Here is a 19,126-nt window from a genome sequence, read left to right on the forward strand (position 1 = left end):
AGACAGTCAACGTCCGTTTGGAAGTGGTTCCTAGATTTTCAATGTGCTTCACCTCATCACACCCCCGTATTGCGGCAAAGCTGTCTTTCAAGCTCCGCCACGGTCGCAAATGTATTAACTCAAGAAAACGCTGGTTCCAATATGGAGATGAGAGATGTGGCAGAGTTGGGGGCTCAATTAATGCTGTTTTGGACCTGAAATTTGGGCAGGATGTCCAAAAAATCGGACGCCGAAGCTTTTTAGCATCCAAAATTTCAGATGTTCTTATATATTGACGTCTACGAGGCAGATTTGGAACTCCGGACTTGAAGGGAGCACACCCTTGTCCGCCACATCAGTTGGGCTTCCACAGAAGTTGAAAGAGGAGGAGAGGCTGAGGAAATGGCATCTTTGCCTATCACGTGTAAAGTGTTGTCGGCAACACTTTGGTTGCGCAAAATCCTGTACATAAATACAATTCGGCCTCTATATTGCCTCATTGTTGATAAGAAAACTATGAAACACCACCCCGCCAGCACTTCATCAACCTAGCGAAAAGAAACACTTTCATGTTGCTATCTCACAAGAACATACTCAGGGATGCTCTGCAACTTTTTCTGTAATTTCACTTCGAATTATTCGAAAAATGTTTGAGAAATATTAGAAAATTATTCGAAATTATTCGATTCGATTCGCACTCAATCTTTATTATTCGAATTCGCTTCGTACCCAGAATTTTGCTATTCGCACAGCTCTAATTTGCACTTAATTATGGCGAAGAAACATCTGAATTTGCTACCATTCACTACCATGCTCAGCTAACCTCATCAAGGGGAGGTCACAAGTACCTCTACTGCTGTGTCAATGCTAACCATGCATAGTGTTTATTTTGTCCCCGTGTTCTTCGTGCTCATTGAATTTTTCCTGCTTTCCAATAAACTGCGAAATTCGTATGTTTTGGCATTTCCTTCCTCTGCAGCACTCAATCACCACTTCGAAAGCCAGTGCATTCCGACACCCATTGCGTGGTACTTCCACCACCTGCCCAGCTGGATGCTCCGGCTGGGGGTGGTCTTCACATTTGTGGTTGAAATCGCCATTCCTCCCTTGTTCTTTGCCCCCGTGCGTGCTCTGAGGATCTTCAGCTTCTACAGCCAGGTGGGTGCTCGTTGGCAAACGACATGCTTTGCCATCACAAACTATTCCACAAGATCTCCCTGTTTTCCTTCCTTTCGCTTCGCCTTAGGTTCTCCATAAGCCAGGCCTAGATTAGCTGAATTCATGAGCATTTTCAGGGAATTGATGTTATTAGTTAAATTTGTGAGAACTTAAAGGGGCCCTGCCACACTTTTTCAGCGAGGTCAGAAAACACCGCCAACCAGTAGTCGAGGATCCCAAGAACACATGAGCCAAACATTATAGCGCAGCACGCGGCCTAGAATTTACAATTAATTCTCAGTCAGCTAGAAATCATTCCCTCTTGACAAGTGACACCATAAACTCAAATGACTGCGCCATAAACCCAAAGTCCATGGCCATTGGCTGATGTGAGTGCCGTGAGCTGCATAGTTACTGTGGCCGCCGCGGGATGCCGCCATGTGCCTGTGTGCACACTCGCAATCACACTGAAAGTAAGCTGCACATTCGAAGAAAGAAAAAAGAAAAGAAAGTGCTCAAGGTCATGAAGCGTGTTGCCCCCTTGTCATCCCCATCCCTGCGTAGCTTTCAGCGTGCTCAATAGTACGACAGGAGAGAGAAAGCACTTTAAGCATGGAACAAATCCCTGTAACTCCATTCGTACCTGACGGATTCTAAAAATTCTTGCGGCAGTCCATCCGTGAGGCCATAAGCTCTTTTAATGAAGCCATTTGATGAGTGCTTGGAAAAGTGCTGCAGAGCCTCTTTAAGAAGGCTCTTTAAAATATTTTTTTGAAATTGTTTGATTTTTATGAAACTTGCTGAGTTTGTAAACCTCGATATAACGAACACGGATATAACGAATTATCGGTTATAACGAAGTAAATGTAGAATAGTGTTGTCATAGCTACAGTGTTACAAATAAACGTTTATAACGAATTTTCGGATATAACGAAGTTATTTTCGTGGCAGATGTGACTTTGTTATAATGAGGTTTGAGTGTATATATTTGTGGGCTAATTTCAAATATGCAGTTATTTGTCTAGTACAACACATAGTTTTTAATATGTGAAACATTTGATACGCGTTTTTGGAAACTGGGATTTTTCCTTATCTGAGGGTGCTACAAATTAAGTTGGCATATCACAATAATCTGTGATTGAAAGTGTATGTAGGTACACAGGAATGGATGCTCTAAACTTAATTGAATAAAAATTATGGTGTGTTTAACATGTATGAGTAAAATCCCAGCGTGACATCGACGCACTCACAAATGTTGAACATACCATAACTTGTGTCTAAACGGGTTTAGAGCATCCATTCATGCTTAATACATACAGTTTCCATTCCTGATTATTGTGATATGCTGATTAACTTAGCAACTCTCTCGATTTAAGAAAAATCCTTGCTCCCCAAAAGGCACATGCAATGTTTTATATATTAAAAACTACATTTTGCACTAGAAAAATGAATCGATATTTTGAAATCAGTACACAAATATGCATAAATTCAGCCAGTTCCATCAAAATCGGTCAAGAAGTAAAAAAAAAAACATTTTACAGAGCAGGGACTCGCTTTAAAAGATTGCATGGATGAATTGTAACACTTATTCTGCGAAACCTGCTTATATATTAGGTATTTGGAACCCTATCTTACTGGGCTGTGGTGGAGCTTTGAACAAGCAACCAAATGTATGCAACAAACTAGCAGAATGTATACACACTCGTATTTTAAGCGATGCAAAGGCTGGAGTTTGCAAGTTTCAACACCTTTTCACGTGCCAAAAATGTCTTTAAAAAAAGACTAGAAATAGTGACACGGTTTTCATTTTTTATTATTGTTCACAAGTACCGTATATTGCCGATTATAAGTCGACGTTTTTTTTATAAAATGACCTTCCAAAGTTCGGGGGTCGACCTATAATCGGAGTCAACCTATAGCCGATTATAAGTCGACATTTTAACACGAAAGTGTTTTATGCCGGGGTCCACCACGGCCACTGACGTATTTCCGTCACGGATATGACATTGTAAAATATAAAGTAGGGGTGTGCGAATATTCGAAATTTCGAATATTTTTCGAATAGTGTTTGCTATTCGATTCGATTCGCACTGGAATTTTACTATTCGAACTATTCGAGCTTCCCAAAAACAAATACAGTCACCGTCCAATTGAAAGTGACCCCTTCAGATTTTCAATATGCTTCACCTCATTACACTCTCGTATTGCGGTATAGCTGCCTTTCAAGCCCCTTTACGGTCGAACTTAGCCAAGAGACAGTCAACGTCCGATTAGAAATGGTCCCTAGATTTTCAATATGCTTCACCTGATTACACTCTCGTATTGCGGCAAAGCTGCCTTTCAAGCTCCGTTGCGGTCGAACTTGTCCAAGACACAGTCAACGTCAGTGGCGGATCCAGGGGGGGGGGGGCGATTGGGCGATCGCACCCCCCCCAAAGCTATAAGCCACCCCAACCCCCCCCCCCCGCTTTTCACCTCACCGAAGGCCATTTTTCAGAACGTAGAATTTTTTCAGGTGGTCGCTGTGTCCATCCCAATCCGAGACTAGGGAAGCACCCCTCACACAGCCCAGCGCTTTTGTTAAGAGCGAAACAGGCTTTCTAGAAAAGATTTCTTCTGCGTCCTGCATCTTTCAAATAGGCACCGACGAGCACAAGCCTCAACTATTTTGCTAAAGCAACTGCTGCCTTTAGGGAAGCGAGCTAAAGTTTCCTCCCCACTCCCAGGGCCATCAGCTCTTCAGCAAAGCGAGGGGTCTTCAAATTCTCCCATCTTTTTCTCAGAGACAGGAGTCTGTTCTGTGTCATTCAAACTGGCATCTTTCGTCCCACCACGGCCGGGCTAGACTGCACGTGCGCGCTTGAGCGCGCACGTGCAGTCTAGCCCGGCCGTGGTCCCACAAAGCGTGCAGAACAAGTTAGCTTTTAGTCAACCTTCAGCGGCTGGTCCAAAAAAAAAAAAAGAAGGAAGGCAGGCAGTGGTGCTGTGAATTATATTCGCCGAAGTACCGAGCAAGCCTCCGAGAGCACGTGCGCGGGGTATAATCGAGCGCGACTCCGAAAGCTCCGTTTGACCGTCCTTAGGCTGCGGAGATAGAAAGGGCATTTTCTGGCAACACGACCGGCCAGAAAAAAAGGCAATGGGGAGGAGGGGGCGGGGTAACAAAGGGAGGCTTACTCCGAAACTACGTTCAAGGAATACTAGAGCTCGCCGTTGTGGGAATACTCATTTATCGAGCAGGTGGCCTGCCCTTCCCTCTTTCACCCTCCTCTTACCAACAACACTGATACGTGTTCCCCAATGTTTAGCGTAAATATGCGAAATTTTAGATAATGAAATGGCACTGGGCAATGCAACTGAGAACAAAAATAATGAGCATTTGGTTACTAACGTGAAGTTTTAAAGTTGGGCAACGCCCCCCCCCCCCCCCTCCCCCCCCCCCCCCCAACAACCAACCGCCCCCCCCAAAGCAAGCGCCTGGATCCGCCCCTGGTCAACGTCCGATTAAAAGTGACCCCTTCAGATTTTCAATATGCTTCACCTCATTACACTCTCGTATTGCGGCAAAGCTGCCTTTCAAGCTCCGTTACGGTTGAACTTGGCCAAGAGACAGTCAACGTCCGATTGTAAGTGGTCCCTAGATTTTCACTATGCTTCACCTCATCACACCCCGGTATTGCGGCAAAGCTGCCTTTCAAGCTCCGCTACGGTCGCCAATGTATTAACTCGTGAAAACGCTGGTTCCAACTTAGGGATGAAAGATGTGGCAGAGGTGGGGGCTCAATTAATGCTGTTTTGGACCTGAAATTCGGGCAGGAAGTCCGAAAAATCGGAAGCCGAAGCTTTTTAGCATCCAAAATTTCAGACGTTCTTAAATGTCGACGTCTACGAGGTGGATTTGGAACTCCGGACTTGAAGGGAGCACACCCTTGTCCGCCACATCAGTTGGGCTTCCACAGAAGTTGAAAGAGGAGGAGAGGCTGAGGAAATGGCATCTTTGTCTATCACGTGTGAAGTGTTGTCAGCAACACTTTGGTTGCACCAAATCATGTACATAAGTAGAATTCGGCCTCTACATTGCCTCATTCTTGATAAGACAACTATGAAACACCATCCCGCCAGCGCTTCATCAACCTAGTGAAAAGTAACACTTTCATGTTGCTATCTCATAAGAATATGCTTAGGAATCCTCTCTAACATTTATTTCTGCAATTACACTTCGAAGTATTCAAAAAATATTCTAGAAATATTCGAGAAGTATTCGAAAAATATTCGATTCAATTCGCACTCACACTCCAATATTCGAATTCGCTTCATTTTGCTATTCGCACAGCTCTAATATAAAGACTAACAGTGAGCAAAGAAAAAAACCAGAAGAGAAAGTTCTGCCACCGGGGAATCGAACTTACGACTCCTCGCTCTGCAGCGCGCAGCGTGAAACGATTCGGCCACGGATGGCATGTTCTTCGCAATGCTAACGCCGAGCTATTTAGATACACCATTTGCCGTTGGCCGTACTCGGAGATCTGTGTTACATAGCGTGTTTTCGTCATCACTAGCCAGATGGCGCGAAGGGCTCGAATAGCAATAGCGCGCTGTAAAGGTCGTCGCCGTTGCAACGAGTGGCCGCCTCTACAGGGCGTGGTCGCTTGTGCGCGCGCTTATTTCGTGATCGCGGTGGTTTGTACGTCTTGCGTTGAGAGCACGAAGGTCACTTGGCTCACTGCAGCGGCCGCTTTTGCGAAAGGAGCGCGGTGCCCACGCAGAAATATTACAAATGTGACAGTTAGTTTGCGCTCATCCTGTGTATGTTCGTTCCGTGCGTTCTTTCTGCTTAAGCAGCACGTTGCAAGTTTCGAGCTGCTTGCCGTTCTTCGCGTGACATTACAATTTGTTGCTGTAGCATTGATTCCTTCGCCCTTGGGGCGAAAGAATACACAACAAATGCTCAACTACGTCTATGAAAACACGTTTCACTTTCGTGTTATACCGATTCCTATGACAGAGGGATCAGCCATGTTTTTTTTTTGTTCATAAAAGGACCTTCCAAGGTTCGGGGGTCGACCTATACGCGGAATCGAAAAGTCGACTTATCTGTGGGGTCTGACGAAAGGTCGTCGTCCTCGGATTTCCTGGTATTCGACGCATCGATAACATCAGCCGCAGAGGCAGCGGAGTCGCGGCAACAGCTATCTCCCAACGCGCGCGCGCTGCTTCCGGAGTCTGACATTTTTACGATCTGCCGCGACGATTGCGAAACTATAGCGAAACTACGGAGCGCTTTTAAAAATCACCGCCGCGCAGCATTAATGCGAACTGCTTGGGAAACACGGTCTCGAAAGCAGCATTTCAAACCTTTGATAGAGGGCGAACGATGCTCTATGAATAAAGAGGACTTTACCTTGCGATGCGCCCTGCAGTTTTGTTTTCATACAATAGAAACGATTCGTTGACAAACCATCGGCGTTCCACAGAAAAGCTGCCAGCGCCATGTGGGCTGGCAACACTTCGCGAGGAACTAAACCACATGACCAGTCACATGCGCCCACAAGCGTCTTTGCGTCTTTTTGCACTCATGCCTCTGTGCCATTTCTGCATTTCGCTTCGCTTGCGAGCAGTGGTGTGAGCGATTTACGACGCTGCCAAACGGACGCCAAGGTGCCACCGCTACGCCGGCAACAGTACAGCGCTGCTTTCATGAGGCAAGCAATCCTCTACGCAGAGTCGGAAAGCAACGTTGAAGTAGGGCGCAAGTTTGACGTGTCGGAAAAGTGCGTGAGGGAATGGAGAAAACTAAGGACCAAGATCTTCGCGTGCGCTGCTACACGCCGTTCCTTCCCCGGATCGAAGTCTGGACGATACCCTGCCGTTGAGGAGGCGGTTCGAGATTGGGTTCTCGACCAGAAAAGCAAGAGCCTGAATGTTTGCTACGATGATATTGAAACAAAAGCACATACTGTCAACGATGCCTGGTATGGACTGCCAACCGACATGGTCTGCACGGCGTTTTCCACGTGCGGCATCTCAGTACCACTGGTACCCGTTCCGACGGCGAGCAGCAGCAGTGGCTCACACGATGGCAATGACCGTGACTGCGACCTTCTCTCAAGCGATGACGAGTCGTAAGCAGTGTTTCATGGGCCAAAAAAAGTTCCTTTGCATCACTGCCTCTTCTGAAAAACTTATTGGTGAGCTATGGCCGCAGCATGAGGCTGTTTTCGGAGTCAACTTTTTTTTCCCCTAGAAGGGGTTGCAAGTTGGGGGGTCGACTTATAATTGGCAATATACGGCACTACCTGCTTTCTTATCATGGTGCGAAATCATATCAGGTGTGAAATATGACAAAGGAAGTCTGGTGCTAATTTTCTGCGCTGATACTTTTTACTGAAGAAATAATGAGAGTGTAGTTTCGAAATACATACCTTATCTGTCTGAACTGATTTAACGTCATCATCATTGTCGTCAGCCTGACTACGCCCACTGCAGAGCAAAGGCCTCTCCCATGTTCCGCCAATCAAACCGGTCCTGTGCTTGCTGCCGCCACGTTATACCCGCGAACTTCCTGATCTCTAGGGCAGCGATGGCATAGAGGATTTAACGTCATCGAAGTGGAAATGTAAATTCAAACGTGAATGTTGCAGAAAGTGTGCGGAGGGCGTTCGGAAGGGCACCACTACCTGTTTTTCATCTTGCATCACTTCTTACAGTAGCGTTTTCTGTTTTCTTTCCTTTTGTTTTTACTTTTTTGTTGGGTTGTATGTGCCAGTACTATGATCTGACACTATTATGAGGACTCTCACTTAATTTTGTCCAACTGGGGATCTTTACCAAACACTTAAATCTGAGTACACGAGCACCTCTTGCATCTCACCCCCCCCCCCCGGTCAAAACATAGCCACTACAGCCATGACGCAGCTGTCGAGTTCACACTGTGGCCTTGCAAGTTTTCCATTGCCTACTTTAAAGCATAATTTACTAACCTTATTTGCTGGACCCTTTAGTAATTCATTTACGCTGTAACATGCGTCGAACTTCAATTAGCTATTGATGCTGACTAATGCTAATTTATCGTTGTTAGCAGGCACGCGCCATGGTGGCTTAGCGACTAAGGTTTTGTGCTGCTAAGCTCATGAATGCGGTCTCGGTCCCTAAGCAAAGTGGGAAAATTTCAATGAAAACTGAAATGCATAAGCACCTGTGTACTTAACCTTAGCTGCACGTTAAAGAGCCCCAGAAAATAAATCTGGTGGCCCCTTCGCTCGCTACAGTCATATCGTGGTTTGGCACAAAAGAACCTCAGAATTTCATTTATCTTTAAATATTAGTGGACATTCCAGCTGCTGCATACTGACAGGTCTTGTTCTCTATTTCAGGTTTTTTTGCAGATATTGATAATTGCGACGGGCAATTACAACTTTTTCAACCTGCTTACTATAACATTGTGCGTGTCACTGGCCGATGACGCGCTGTTTCTTGGCAATGCTAGGAGGGTCACTACAGGTGAGACTTGGACTGCCCACTGTGTTGTCCCATTAGCCATGCAATGTTTTAACGTTCGGCAGAAAGTTACCCATTCGAGGTTTTGTTCATGCAACTGCATTCATGTAGGTGCAAGATACAGAAATGCAGCCATATATAATTCTTTGCCCCACCCCCCATATTATCTTTTTTTTAAAAAGCATGTCCCAACTACATGTTTGTTTATTTATTAATGCTTTGTGGAATGGACACATTAAATAAAAAGCAAGAAGTACATTCAAAACAATACTTGAAAATGCAGAAATGTCGAGGAATCTGGTGTTTAAGCAGAAATAGAAACATGACTTGACGGGCCTGTTTATTTTATATATGTGTAATGTAGCCATACATATGAACGAACTGTTTATGGAACTCTCTGTGATATATTTCTAGTCCAACGTTTGTCTTTAATAAAGGACAATGATTGGGACTGGTGTTAGTTCTCTCTCTCCAAAAGGCGCTAGGTGAATGACTGGCTCTCAATATTATCACGTCTCTCAGGTAGTAATACTCTCTTCATTGTTTATTTGCAGGCAAGTACACCCACTTGCGCTCTCTGTCAGGCGTTCTGGCTAAGGCTGTTACATGGCTGGTGTATGGTGGTCTTGCTTACGGAACCATCAAGTTTTTCCGCCTGCAGCTCGATGATAACTGGACGGTGCAGTCAAAAGTCGGTGAGTAAGGGCGGGTGGAGTCGCATCCTGCGTGCCAGAAATACAGGAGGCTCTCGTTGATTCGACTACAGTTAGTTCAATATCTGCCGAAGGTGGGTCTCGTCTGTGCTCACACATTATTATGGGACCAGACGTCTATTATTTCGACCGTGAAAGTAGCTTTTGCCGGTCAATTCAAATTGGCTGGCAGTCCTGCTCGTGCTTAACCCAAGTGGTTACTGTAGTGATGGTTCCAATAACGGCAGCACCCACTCTGGCACCATTTGGTGCTGTGTAATTTTGTTGTTACTGGAATCTGAGACATGCTATGTTTTTGTTACTAAAAGGCCTGAAACGTTTCTAGGTCAGTCGGGGCCCCTGCTGACTGAAGAAAGGTGCCAGCAGTATATATGTATTGCTCTCACTGATGCCTCTGATTCACTCCTGGAGAAGGGGCCAACTTGGCCCTGAAACATTGAGTTTCGATCTGAAGTAATGTTCTCTACTTAAAGCTCTTGGTTAACATCATTTATTATTTAAACTATACCAGTATCTTGCCCATCCAGACGGATGTCTGTCAAATGTTCACGTTTAAAGGGACACTAAAGGCAAATATTAAGTCGACGTTGATTGTTGAAATAGCGGTCCAGAAACCTCGTAGCGCTGCTTTTGTGCCAAGGAAGTGCTTATTTTGAAATGAAATCACGTTTTTAGTGGTCCGCATCGCGTTAGCGCGCTTCAAATCTCCCGCCTGAAAATACGACTCTCATACGTCACTGCTGCCATGCCCAACGTTGCCCGCTTTTACTGTGCGGCCGCCGACACTAGTAGCAGCCGAGCGGAAGTAGCGGGACCCACAGTAGCAACAACGGCGCTGCGGCAAAGACTTGCTCAGATGGGCAGATTCAAAGCCGTCACCAAGTTGCGGTTGGTCTCGTAATCCTCAGTACGAAAGTGCAGCGAGCACACACGCAGAGGTTTTGACTGTTTAGCACACTGGCGCAATGGCATGACACTAAGCCACTTCGAGCGTAAGGGTTCATTCCGCGGCACCCAGTGAAAAGACACACCGGTTTCCTTGCTGCAGCGCTGGCGTTGTGCACCATTCGGGCATCCGGCAATATCACACGCATGCGGCATTCTGTCGAACTTCCTGTCAGAGCGACTTTCACGAGCACGCAAAACACGCACGGCAGTACGCGATCCCGAAACTACCACTGAGACGGGCGAGGCGCAGTTCGGCGAAAACGGAACCTTTGAACCACGCGCGCCGTTCCCCATGGCAACGCCACGGAGGTTTTGTTTTCCATGAATCAAGCGGAAACGAACAAACAGCATTTTATTACGTATTTTGATGCTCGGAATGTTCTTTTTTTACTGCTGCTAGTTTGATTACTAGTGATTTATTGTAGGCCGACTTCCCTACGTCATCGGGATCACTTCGAAAATGTCCCACTCGTGGCGCTCATCATGTGATACATTTAGCTTAATTTCTCGGTAAGTAGGGCACTGCTGTTGATAATATTGCCGTTTTAGAAGTTGTCATACATTGGGCTTTCACTCTGACATAAATTGTTATTTGCCTTTAGTGTCCCTTTAACAACATGTATGTTGACTGTGACATTCAGTAGCGTAGCCAGGAATTTTTTTGGGAGGGTTCAACCATACTTTATGTATGTTCATGCATGCATTTGTACGTGTGCCTATATACATACTCATGCAAAATGAAAAAAATATGGGGAGGGGGGGGCAGTTGAAACCCCACCCTCCCATGGCTAAGTGGTGACATTGTTTAATGAGTATTTGAAATCTTGTCTTCCTCAATGGGCACATAAGTGGTGGTCCGGATATACCAATTTGTCATACAGAAGTACGTATGTCATACTTTTTAAATGTGAACATATTCGACAGAGATCTGTCTGGCTGCATGAAAATTCATACGAAAAAATAATAAACTCTCCAGCCACTTATAGTCCAAAATTTCTAAAGTTAAAATTTAAACAACTATAACTGACCCGACGTTGCGGGACCGATTTGGTCCCTTCCTCAGGGGCGACTGTTCGGCCGGCTCCGAAGCTAGCGACTTTCTTTGGTGGTGTCCTCCTTTCCATCGTCCTTCTTCCCGCCGGTCTTGTTGCTGCGGTGTTTTTTCCACATGTTCCATGGACCAGTGGAAAGCAGTATGTCATACTGCTTTGCTGAATGCACGAGGTGATGCAACTTCGTGTTTATTACATTCCGTATAACTTTTTGCCTATGTCTAAACAAGACAGCCACTTCAAATGGCCAAGTGTGAGCAAACAAAGCAAATCACTGGCGAATTTTGTGTGTGTGTGTCAGATATAGAAATGATATTTTTGCAAGATTATAGTAGCTACTATGTTGTGTACATCTATTTTTCATCGGTTCTGCTTTCATTGGCAATGCAGAGCGACGTTTTTTGGGCCCACTTACGCGGTTAGTGCCTATGACTGAAGCATAAAAATGGTGTTTTGTTGTTACAGTGATAATGAAGAAGCTAAATGGTGTGCAGAGTGCATTCAGCGGTAGTTCCCTCTGAGATAAGTTAGGTGAATGTCGTGTCCGCCATGTTTTTCGGACAGTATCTGTCTCATTAAATGGCTCCAATACCCACAAAGCATTGCATAACAAACTTAACATTACATGACCCAATCAGAGACTTCTCCTGAACTAGTTTTAGAAGTTAGGCATAGCAAGCTGCAGGCAAAAAAACAAGACCAGCAAGTTCTTCAGATCACGTGACTCACATCATGGTGCCCATTTGTGCAGTCTCGTGTAGCTTTGTAACCTTAGTTTATTTTAACATGTGAGGCAACGCACGGAGATGAATTTCACACATTAAGACGAACTGCCACCAACTTACCCAACTTTAAACTTTACTGAGACATTTAATTGCACAACCGGAGAGTGATGTACAGTAGACTCTCAATAAACGGAACCTGAAGAGACCGGGAAAACGTATTCCATTTAACAGGAGTTGTTTACTAAGAGATGAACAGGAGTGCAGAATTCAAGTTCGAAACCAATCATATTAAAAGCAGTTGTTCCATTTAAGAAGCAGTTTCGTTTAAGAGATTTCAGTTTTCTAAGAGTCTACTGTGTATTGCTACACGTTCGGATTTATTCTCGTATATTTGCGGTGAAAATTTTAAGGTTTCTAGCTTCTTTCACGTCGAACGGGTGCTGTGTGAACTGTTTTGCCACTTAGATAATGTTTTACAACCGTATCGCATGTTCCAATCTTTCGTGAACTTTGTCCTTTGTTTGCAGCCTTCAGCAATGCAAAGTTTGACGAGTTCCTTGGCACAGCCGTGCCCCTCATGGTGTGGGTCGGAAGTGCCTCTCTGGCTTACCACATTCTGATCGCTCTGTACAGGTAAAAAGTCAAATCGGTATTCTTTAATGTGCTGCACCCATTTTTACTGTTGCAAAACACTTTGTGCAGCTTTAGCCCAAGACTAATCTGGAAATTTATATGCAGTTAAACCTCAATATAACAAAGTCAGCAATCCGTTATATTGAAATTTTGGAATTCGATCTTTTGTGCGGAGTATACATTCGTCAACGGATTCTTCTTTATGTTGAGAGGGCCACAAGAATGTTTGCATAATGGGGAAGTACGAAAAAAAAAACACTTAATAAAGCTTAATTTCAGAAACCTGAAGAAAAGGAGATGTTGAACCTGAGATGGGGGGTGACCGTGATGTGATGGTGCATCGGCGAAGTCCTTTTCACAGAGGCCATATGTCATGAGAAAAAGCCAAAGAAACGCAGGTCTAAAGGGCTGTGGTATTAAGCGTCAAGTGCCGCCGCGGCTTGTTCATTCTGTCGCCGCAGCTTGTCGTCATAATCTGGGGCGTTTCCCAGAGTGATGCGATGACAACATTATCACGTTGACTGAACCGAACCTTGCTGTCCACTCAATCCGGTGAACGTGCAACATCGAGAACTGTCGCAAGCCATAGGTTGTGGGGTTCAGCGATGCATGGGCGGTACAGAGGGACACTACGAAAGCACAGAAAAAACGCAACCGGAACGGGTGGGCACAAACTATCAACTGTTAATCTTTTGTGAGGCACCAGCTGAGGCTGCCTCAAGAAAGAAGGAAAAAAGAACGAGGGAAGGGGTGAAAGCATGAACATGAAAAAAGATAAATCAAACCTACAAAACCCCGCAACCTATGTTCAACTTGCACCAACTAGTAGCCCAAAGGAGTGCTTTAATGTCACAAGCCACGAAAACAAAAAGAACTTCAGTCTAAAATCACATGAAAGCAAGGCAACAACCTGAGTTAAGGCACTTTTGTTCATGGCAGTCATGTTTCTTGTTTTTTAGCATCGCGTGCATTATGTCCGAAGAGTTGAGTGAGGCCTTGTATGGCATCAGGAATATCGGTCGGTCAGCAGAAATCCTGTAACTCGATTTTATCCTGGAAACCCCACATAATTTTATAGAGTTTGTAGCAGTGCAGTGGGTGACTGCAGGCAGCTACAAAAAACAAAAAATCAGTCGGCTAAACGTGGGGCAGAGCACTCACCGAAAAAACATTTGCTGTAAGAGTGCCTGTTAATTCCGATTGCTCTTGCTGGGAAGTTGTCTTATTCTTCAGACACTCCAGAATAGCCTCTCTCTATTTCATGATCACGGAGGGCAATTTCTTTGATATTGTGAAACAAGCAGCGACGTCCTCTGCACCTATCGCGATCGCTTACAAGATAGCCTGGTTGGTGACATCCCTTTCTTGAACAGTGAAGATTGGTTGCAAGATAAGAGAGAACTTGTTGCGTTCAGTACTAACGCTTCTACAGCCATTCATGCTTGTTGCAACATGCAGTGACAACGAAAGCAGCGAATCGGGCACTAATGTGGGGTTCATACAGCACAGAATACGGAACTGTGCCGGTTGTAAAGTGTACAGCATGATGTGCTAAGGTGCCCGCATGTATGCTGTTATTGCCATCACTCCAGAGGTGAGGAGGAAAGCATTCAGGTTCCCCTTGCCCTCCAACCACTGCCATAAATGCTGCTGCTCCACTTTGGTGACTGCTTTCTGTTGTGCAATGCATAATTTGAAAAGTATGTTTGCAAAAACGAAACCGTTTGGCTACTGGCGTAATAAGAAGTTTAAATTTGTCGCCTCAGTCTTCCTTTGTGGCACTGAGGAAGACTGAATCGTTATGATGATCGTTGCGTTTGTTTTTATTTGCACAGGGATGTGAACATTTCCGGTGACGTGCTAGGCTAGACAGAAAGGAAATACTGTGGAACCTCTATATTATAAGTCCCCCGATTATGCGACGACCCTCATATTACGGCAAAGAGGGTTGGTCTCGGCAAAGCCACTATTGAAATAGTCTATTTAAAACCTCAGTTACACAATGCAATTTGACACCAGCCTGCCTCGTATGATGCCTCTCTGGTACCGTCCAAGAAGAAAAATACCGTATTTACTCAAGTTCAACACGCACCCAATTTTCGCGGATTCAAAATAAATAGGGATGGGCGAATATTCGGGCATTTCGAATATTCGAACAAATATTACAGTATTCGAATTCGCTTCAATACGAATTCAGATTATTCAAAATTTCAAAGTATTCGAAATGAACGAATATATGTATACACTGCCGCGAAACAACCCATCCAGGGGAAATCTGCACTGCCGCAAAGCCACACTTCAAGGTTAAATGTACATATATTTTTTTTTTTTAAGTTTGAAAGCGTTTTATACAGGCTTATATGCGCTAAGTATAGTAATTTTTAAATTCCAGCGTCCACTTATAACCCTACTGCTATTCAAATCTTGATACTATTCAAGGCTGCTTCCACTTCATTTCAAACCGAAAAAGTGACATTCACTTATACCTAGTTCCAATCCGTAAAAATATTGTGCAAGGGTTATGACAAAATTGCTCATTTTTCTTATAATATACGATAAATACTATTCTAACTATTCGATTCGAAATTATTCGACCAAATCACTATTCGCTTCGGATTCGCTTCGAACCTCAAATTCACTATTCGCCCATCCCTAAAAATAAAAAAAATTCACCTGAATGTATGTCAGCGTATTCAAGGGCCGTTAACCTGGACAAGCTTGATCTATACAGAGTTGCTTGAAATTCCAAGAGGGTGGTCTTTGAGGTATGGGTATTTCTCACGGTGGGTTGCTTGGTCACCTCAAAGTTATATACCGTATAAACGCGTGTAAGGGCCGCACTTTTTTTTCAAGAAATGAGGGCCTATTTTCAGGGTGCGGCCCATACACGCGACATTTTTTTTTTTTAAGTAAAAACGCACCAGTTAGCGAACGAAGAGCGTTTATTGCAGTATACGACATTTCTTGCGACATACGTGCTCAATCGTCGTCACTCGGCGAGTCCTCGGACTTGGAGTCCGAGATGGTGTGCTGCGAAGCGCCGTCACCCCACAAGCAGTCATCTTCCGTGCCATCCAAGCTGTTAGATATCCCGGCGACTTTAAAACTTCGGGACACAATGTCCGTCGACACCGAGCTCCACGCAGATAGGATCCACCCAAGTACAGTCGTCAAGGCTAGTCCCTTAACACGCAGCATGTCCGTTGTGAGTACAAGACCATCATTCCGCACTTCAGTCACATAGCGGAGCAAGTCTTCTTCCAAATCGGGAGACTTGCACTGCTCTCCTCGGAAAGCGCGCTTAGTGCTGTTGGTGTTTCGCAAGGATTCTTTTTGAGCACACCAACGTCGAACACACTGCTCGTCAACGTCGAATTTTCTGCCGGCGGCACGTTTCCGATGCTCGAGAGCATACTCGATCACCTTCAACTTATAGCCAGCAGTGTAGCTATTCAGGTACTTGCCCATCTTGCCAAAACGTGAACGCCGTGTAGAAAACAAGCTAGCACGAAGGTCATCGAACAGTGCAGAAAACTACAGCAAACGGCTGGCTGAACTGCACAACCGAACAACGCGAACGCCATGCCAAAGTTGGTGATGCTAATGCCGATATGGATAGCGCCGATAGCGCGTTTGTATAGAGATGTGAGAAGCTAAAGATAAAATCCTGCTTTAACCTTTAGTTGGCGAGTCTATGAATACTAATAAAAAGTTAAAATTTTTAGCCCACTTCACGAACATCTTAACACGAATAAAGTCCAAAAACATACTCTGGTGACGATGATGATGGATGGATGGATGGATGCTATGAGCGTCCCCTTTAAAACGGGGCGGTGACATGTCTGCCACCAGGCTCGAAGAAGAAAAAAAAAAAAAACTTCCTTGTTTCATGTTGGCCTAATACCTTATCTACATTGATTAAATCTATGTTATTATACCAAAAAATATAAATTCACGGTCCATCTCTCTGCCTCTTAAGGCAGAATGACCTTATTTTTCCCCCATTATTTATTTTTGTTCTTTATCTCTACTTTTCTGCCACCAATACTCTAACCGTCTCTTACTTATTTCTATCGCGGACGTGTTCAGCTTTCCATTGTTGTCCCTAAAACCCCAAGCCTTCACGTAGACTCGTGCACACACGTATACCTGGGTGAATATCGCCACATTCAATCAGTACATGTTCCATCGTTTCCTTAGTTCCCCCGCAGCATGTACATTGTTCTTCTTCGTTACTAAATCTCGCTTTATAACTACGCATTCTAAGGCAGCCCGACCTTGCTTCAAACAGTAAAGCGCTTCCCCTTGAATTATCATAAAACCTTTCCCTCCTTATTTCGTTTTTTCCTATTCGGTAGTTACTCAGAGCCGGCTTCTTTTCCATCGCTGTCATCCAATAAGTCCTCTCCGCCTCTCTGACCTTCCGCTTAATGCTCCTTGTTGCCATATCGCCCGCACTGCCAGCCGTATATTTACTGGTGAGCCTCCTAGTTCTTTTTCTCCACTGCGTGTCAACGCTTTTTCTATACAAATACCTGAAAACCTTCTCTGCCCATCTACTCTTCCTTCATTTTCCTCAGCCTCTCTTCGAATCTCATTTTGCTCTGCGCTTCCCTCACTTCAAAGCCTGTCCATCCCATATCACCCTTTACCGCCTCATTTGTCGTCTTCCCGTGAGCGCCCAACGCGAGGCGGCCCACCGTCCTTTGATTTACATCCATTCCTGATTGCACCTCTGACTTCATGCACACCACTGAGTTCCCAAATGTAAGCCCCGGAACCATCACACCCTTCCACAGCCCTCGAAGCACCTCGTACCTATTGTATCCCCATAAAGCTCTGTGCTTCATAATTGCAGCATTCCTCTTTCCCTTTGCTACCGATGCTTTCTCTTGTACCTCCATATATCTATCCCCCTCATTTACCCATACTCCGAGGTACTTGTACTCGCTTACCCTCGGTATTTTTTGGCCCTGTATTAATACCGTATGGTCTCCGTGATCATTGAATACCATCAATCCACATTTTGTTGCACTAAATCCTAGTCCTAGAGCCTCACACTCCCTTCCGCATATATCTGCCAGTCGCTGTATATCATCTTCACTGTCCGCAAATAAGACAATATCATCAGCATAAAATAGACCTGGAAGCTTCTGCTCAACCATCGCTCCGACCTGTTTGTGTGACAAATTAAATCCAATGTTGCTACCTTCTAGCGCTTTTTCCATCCTCGCCATGTACAGCATGAATAACAGCGGGGACAAAGGGCATCCCTGTCTCAGCCCCTTGCTAATTTCAACGTTGTCCTTGCTACTTATTCCTTCCCATTCTATACAAACTGTATTTCCTCGGTATATTTCCCTCAAAAGCTGTACACAGTCGTCACCTATGCCCACTTCCTTCAATATATCCCACAAAATTTCCTGATTAACGTTGTCATACGCCCCGGTGATATCTAGATAAGCTACGTATAAGGGCCTGTTTTCTATTTTAGATATTTCTATACACTGGGTAAGAACAAACAGATTATCGTCTAACCGCCTGTCGATTCGAAATCCATTCTGAAGTTCTCCCAAAATATCATTTTGTTCTACCCACGCTTCTATTTTTAATTTTACTGCCTGCATCGCCAACCTGTATAGCACCGATGTAATTGTTAGCGGTCTATACGAGCGAATGTTATCCTTTTCTCCCTTGCCTTTATAGATTAAGTTCATTCTACTTTTTCTCCAACTGTCTGGTATTTCCCTCTCCTGTAAGCACTTTTCTACGGCTTTCAGCAGTGCTTCTTTAGTGTTATGTCCGAGTTCGTTAATGAGGCTGACGGGAACCCCATCTAAGCCCGGAGTAGTGCGCTTAGGAATTTTTCCTTCGGCCTTCTTCCAATTGAAATTCTCTAGTACTACATCTTCTTCGGTTGCACTCCTTTGCGTACTTTTACTCACCGGGGGAATCCCCTGGGTGACCTTTTTAAACGAATCGGCTGTTATCTTTCGGATGTAACCTAGCGCTTCATATCCTTCCAAATTATTTCCTCCTTCATCTACCATATGTTGTTGCATTGTGACAGACTTCCTACCGAGCGCTTTTAGGTGGCTCCAAAAAATCCTAGGCGCGGCCTTCTTCTTTTCGCGAATCTCTGTCATCCAGCGTTCACTTTCACCTTTAATTTTTGCCTCGACTAATTTCTGCACAATGGATTTTTGCTCTAAATATATTTCCCATATTTGGTTGACTTCGTCCTGTGGCCGCTTCTCCTTTTTTGCCTGTCTGTGCTCCCATGATGCCTGACGTCGCATCTCGATCGCTTCCCGGATTTCTTTGTTCCACCAACTTTTTGGCTTTTTCTTTCCTTTCCAACAAATAGTTTTCTTCTCTATTTCCATTTCTTTCGTGATTACATGTAGCAGCTCACTATACT

At 44.6% G+C, this 19,126-nt stretch overlaps 1 protein-coding gene across 1 annotated transcript in view; it reads left to right on the forward strand.

Annotated features, from left to right (window-relative positions):
* The window catches only part of LOC119383565 (lipase maturation factor 2), a 49,829-nt gene that overhangs the window by 9,653 nt on the left and 21,050 nt on the right, over positions 1-19,126 (forward strand). Inside the window, exons 6-9 of the mRNA XM_037651794.2 lie at positions 959-1,137; positions 8,511-8,637; positions 9,189-9,329; positions 12,600-12,705. Coding sequence (XP_037507722.1) covers positions 959-1,137; positions 8,511-8,637; positions 9,189-9,329; positions 12,600-12,705 — 553 coding nt within the window. The remainder of the gene's footprint in view (positions 1-958; positions 1,138-8,510; positions 8,638-9,188; positions 9,330-12,599; positions 12,706-19,126) is intronic.

The sequence above is a fragment of the Rhipicephalus sanguineus genome, chromosome 2, assembly GCF_013339695.2.
Source record: "Rhipicephalus sanguineus isolate Rsan-2018 chromosome 2, BIME_Rsan_1.4, whole genome shotgun sequence".
In the NCBI taxonomy this organism is placed as follows: Eukaryota; Metazoa; Arthropoda; class Arachnida; order Ixodida; family Ixodidae; genus Rhipicephalus; species Rhipicephalus sanguineus.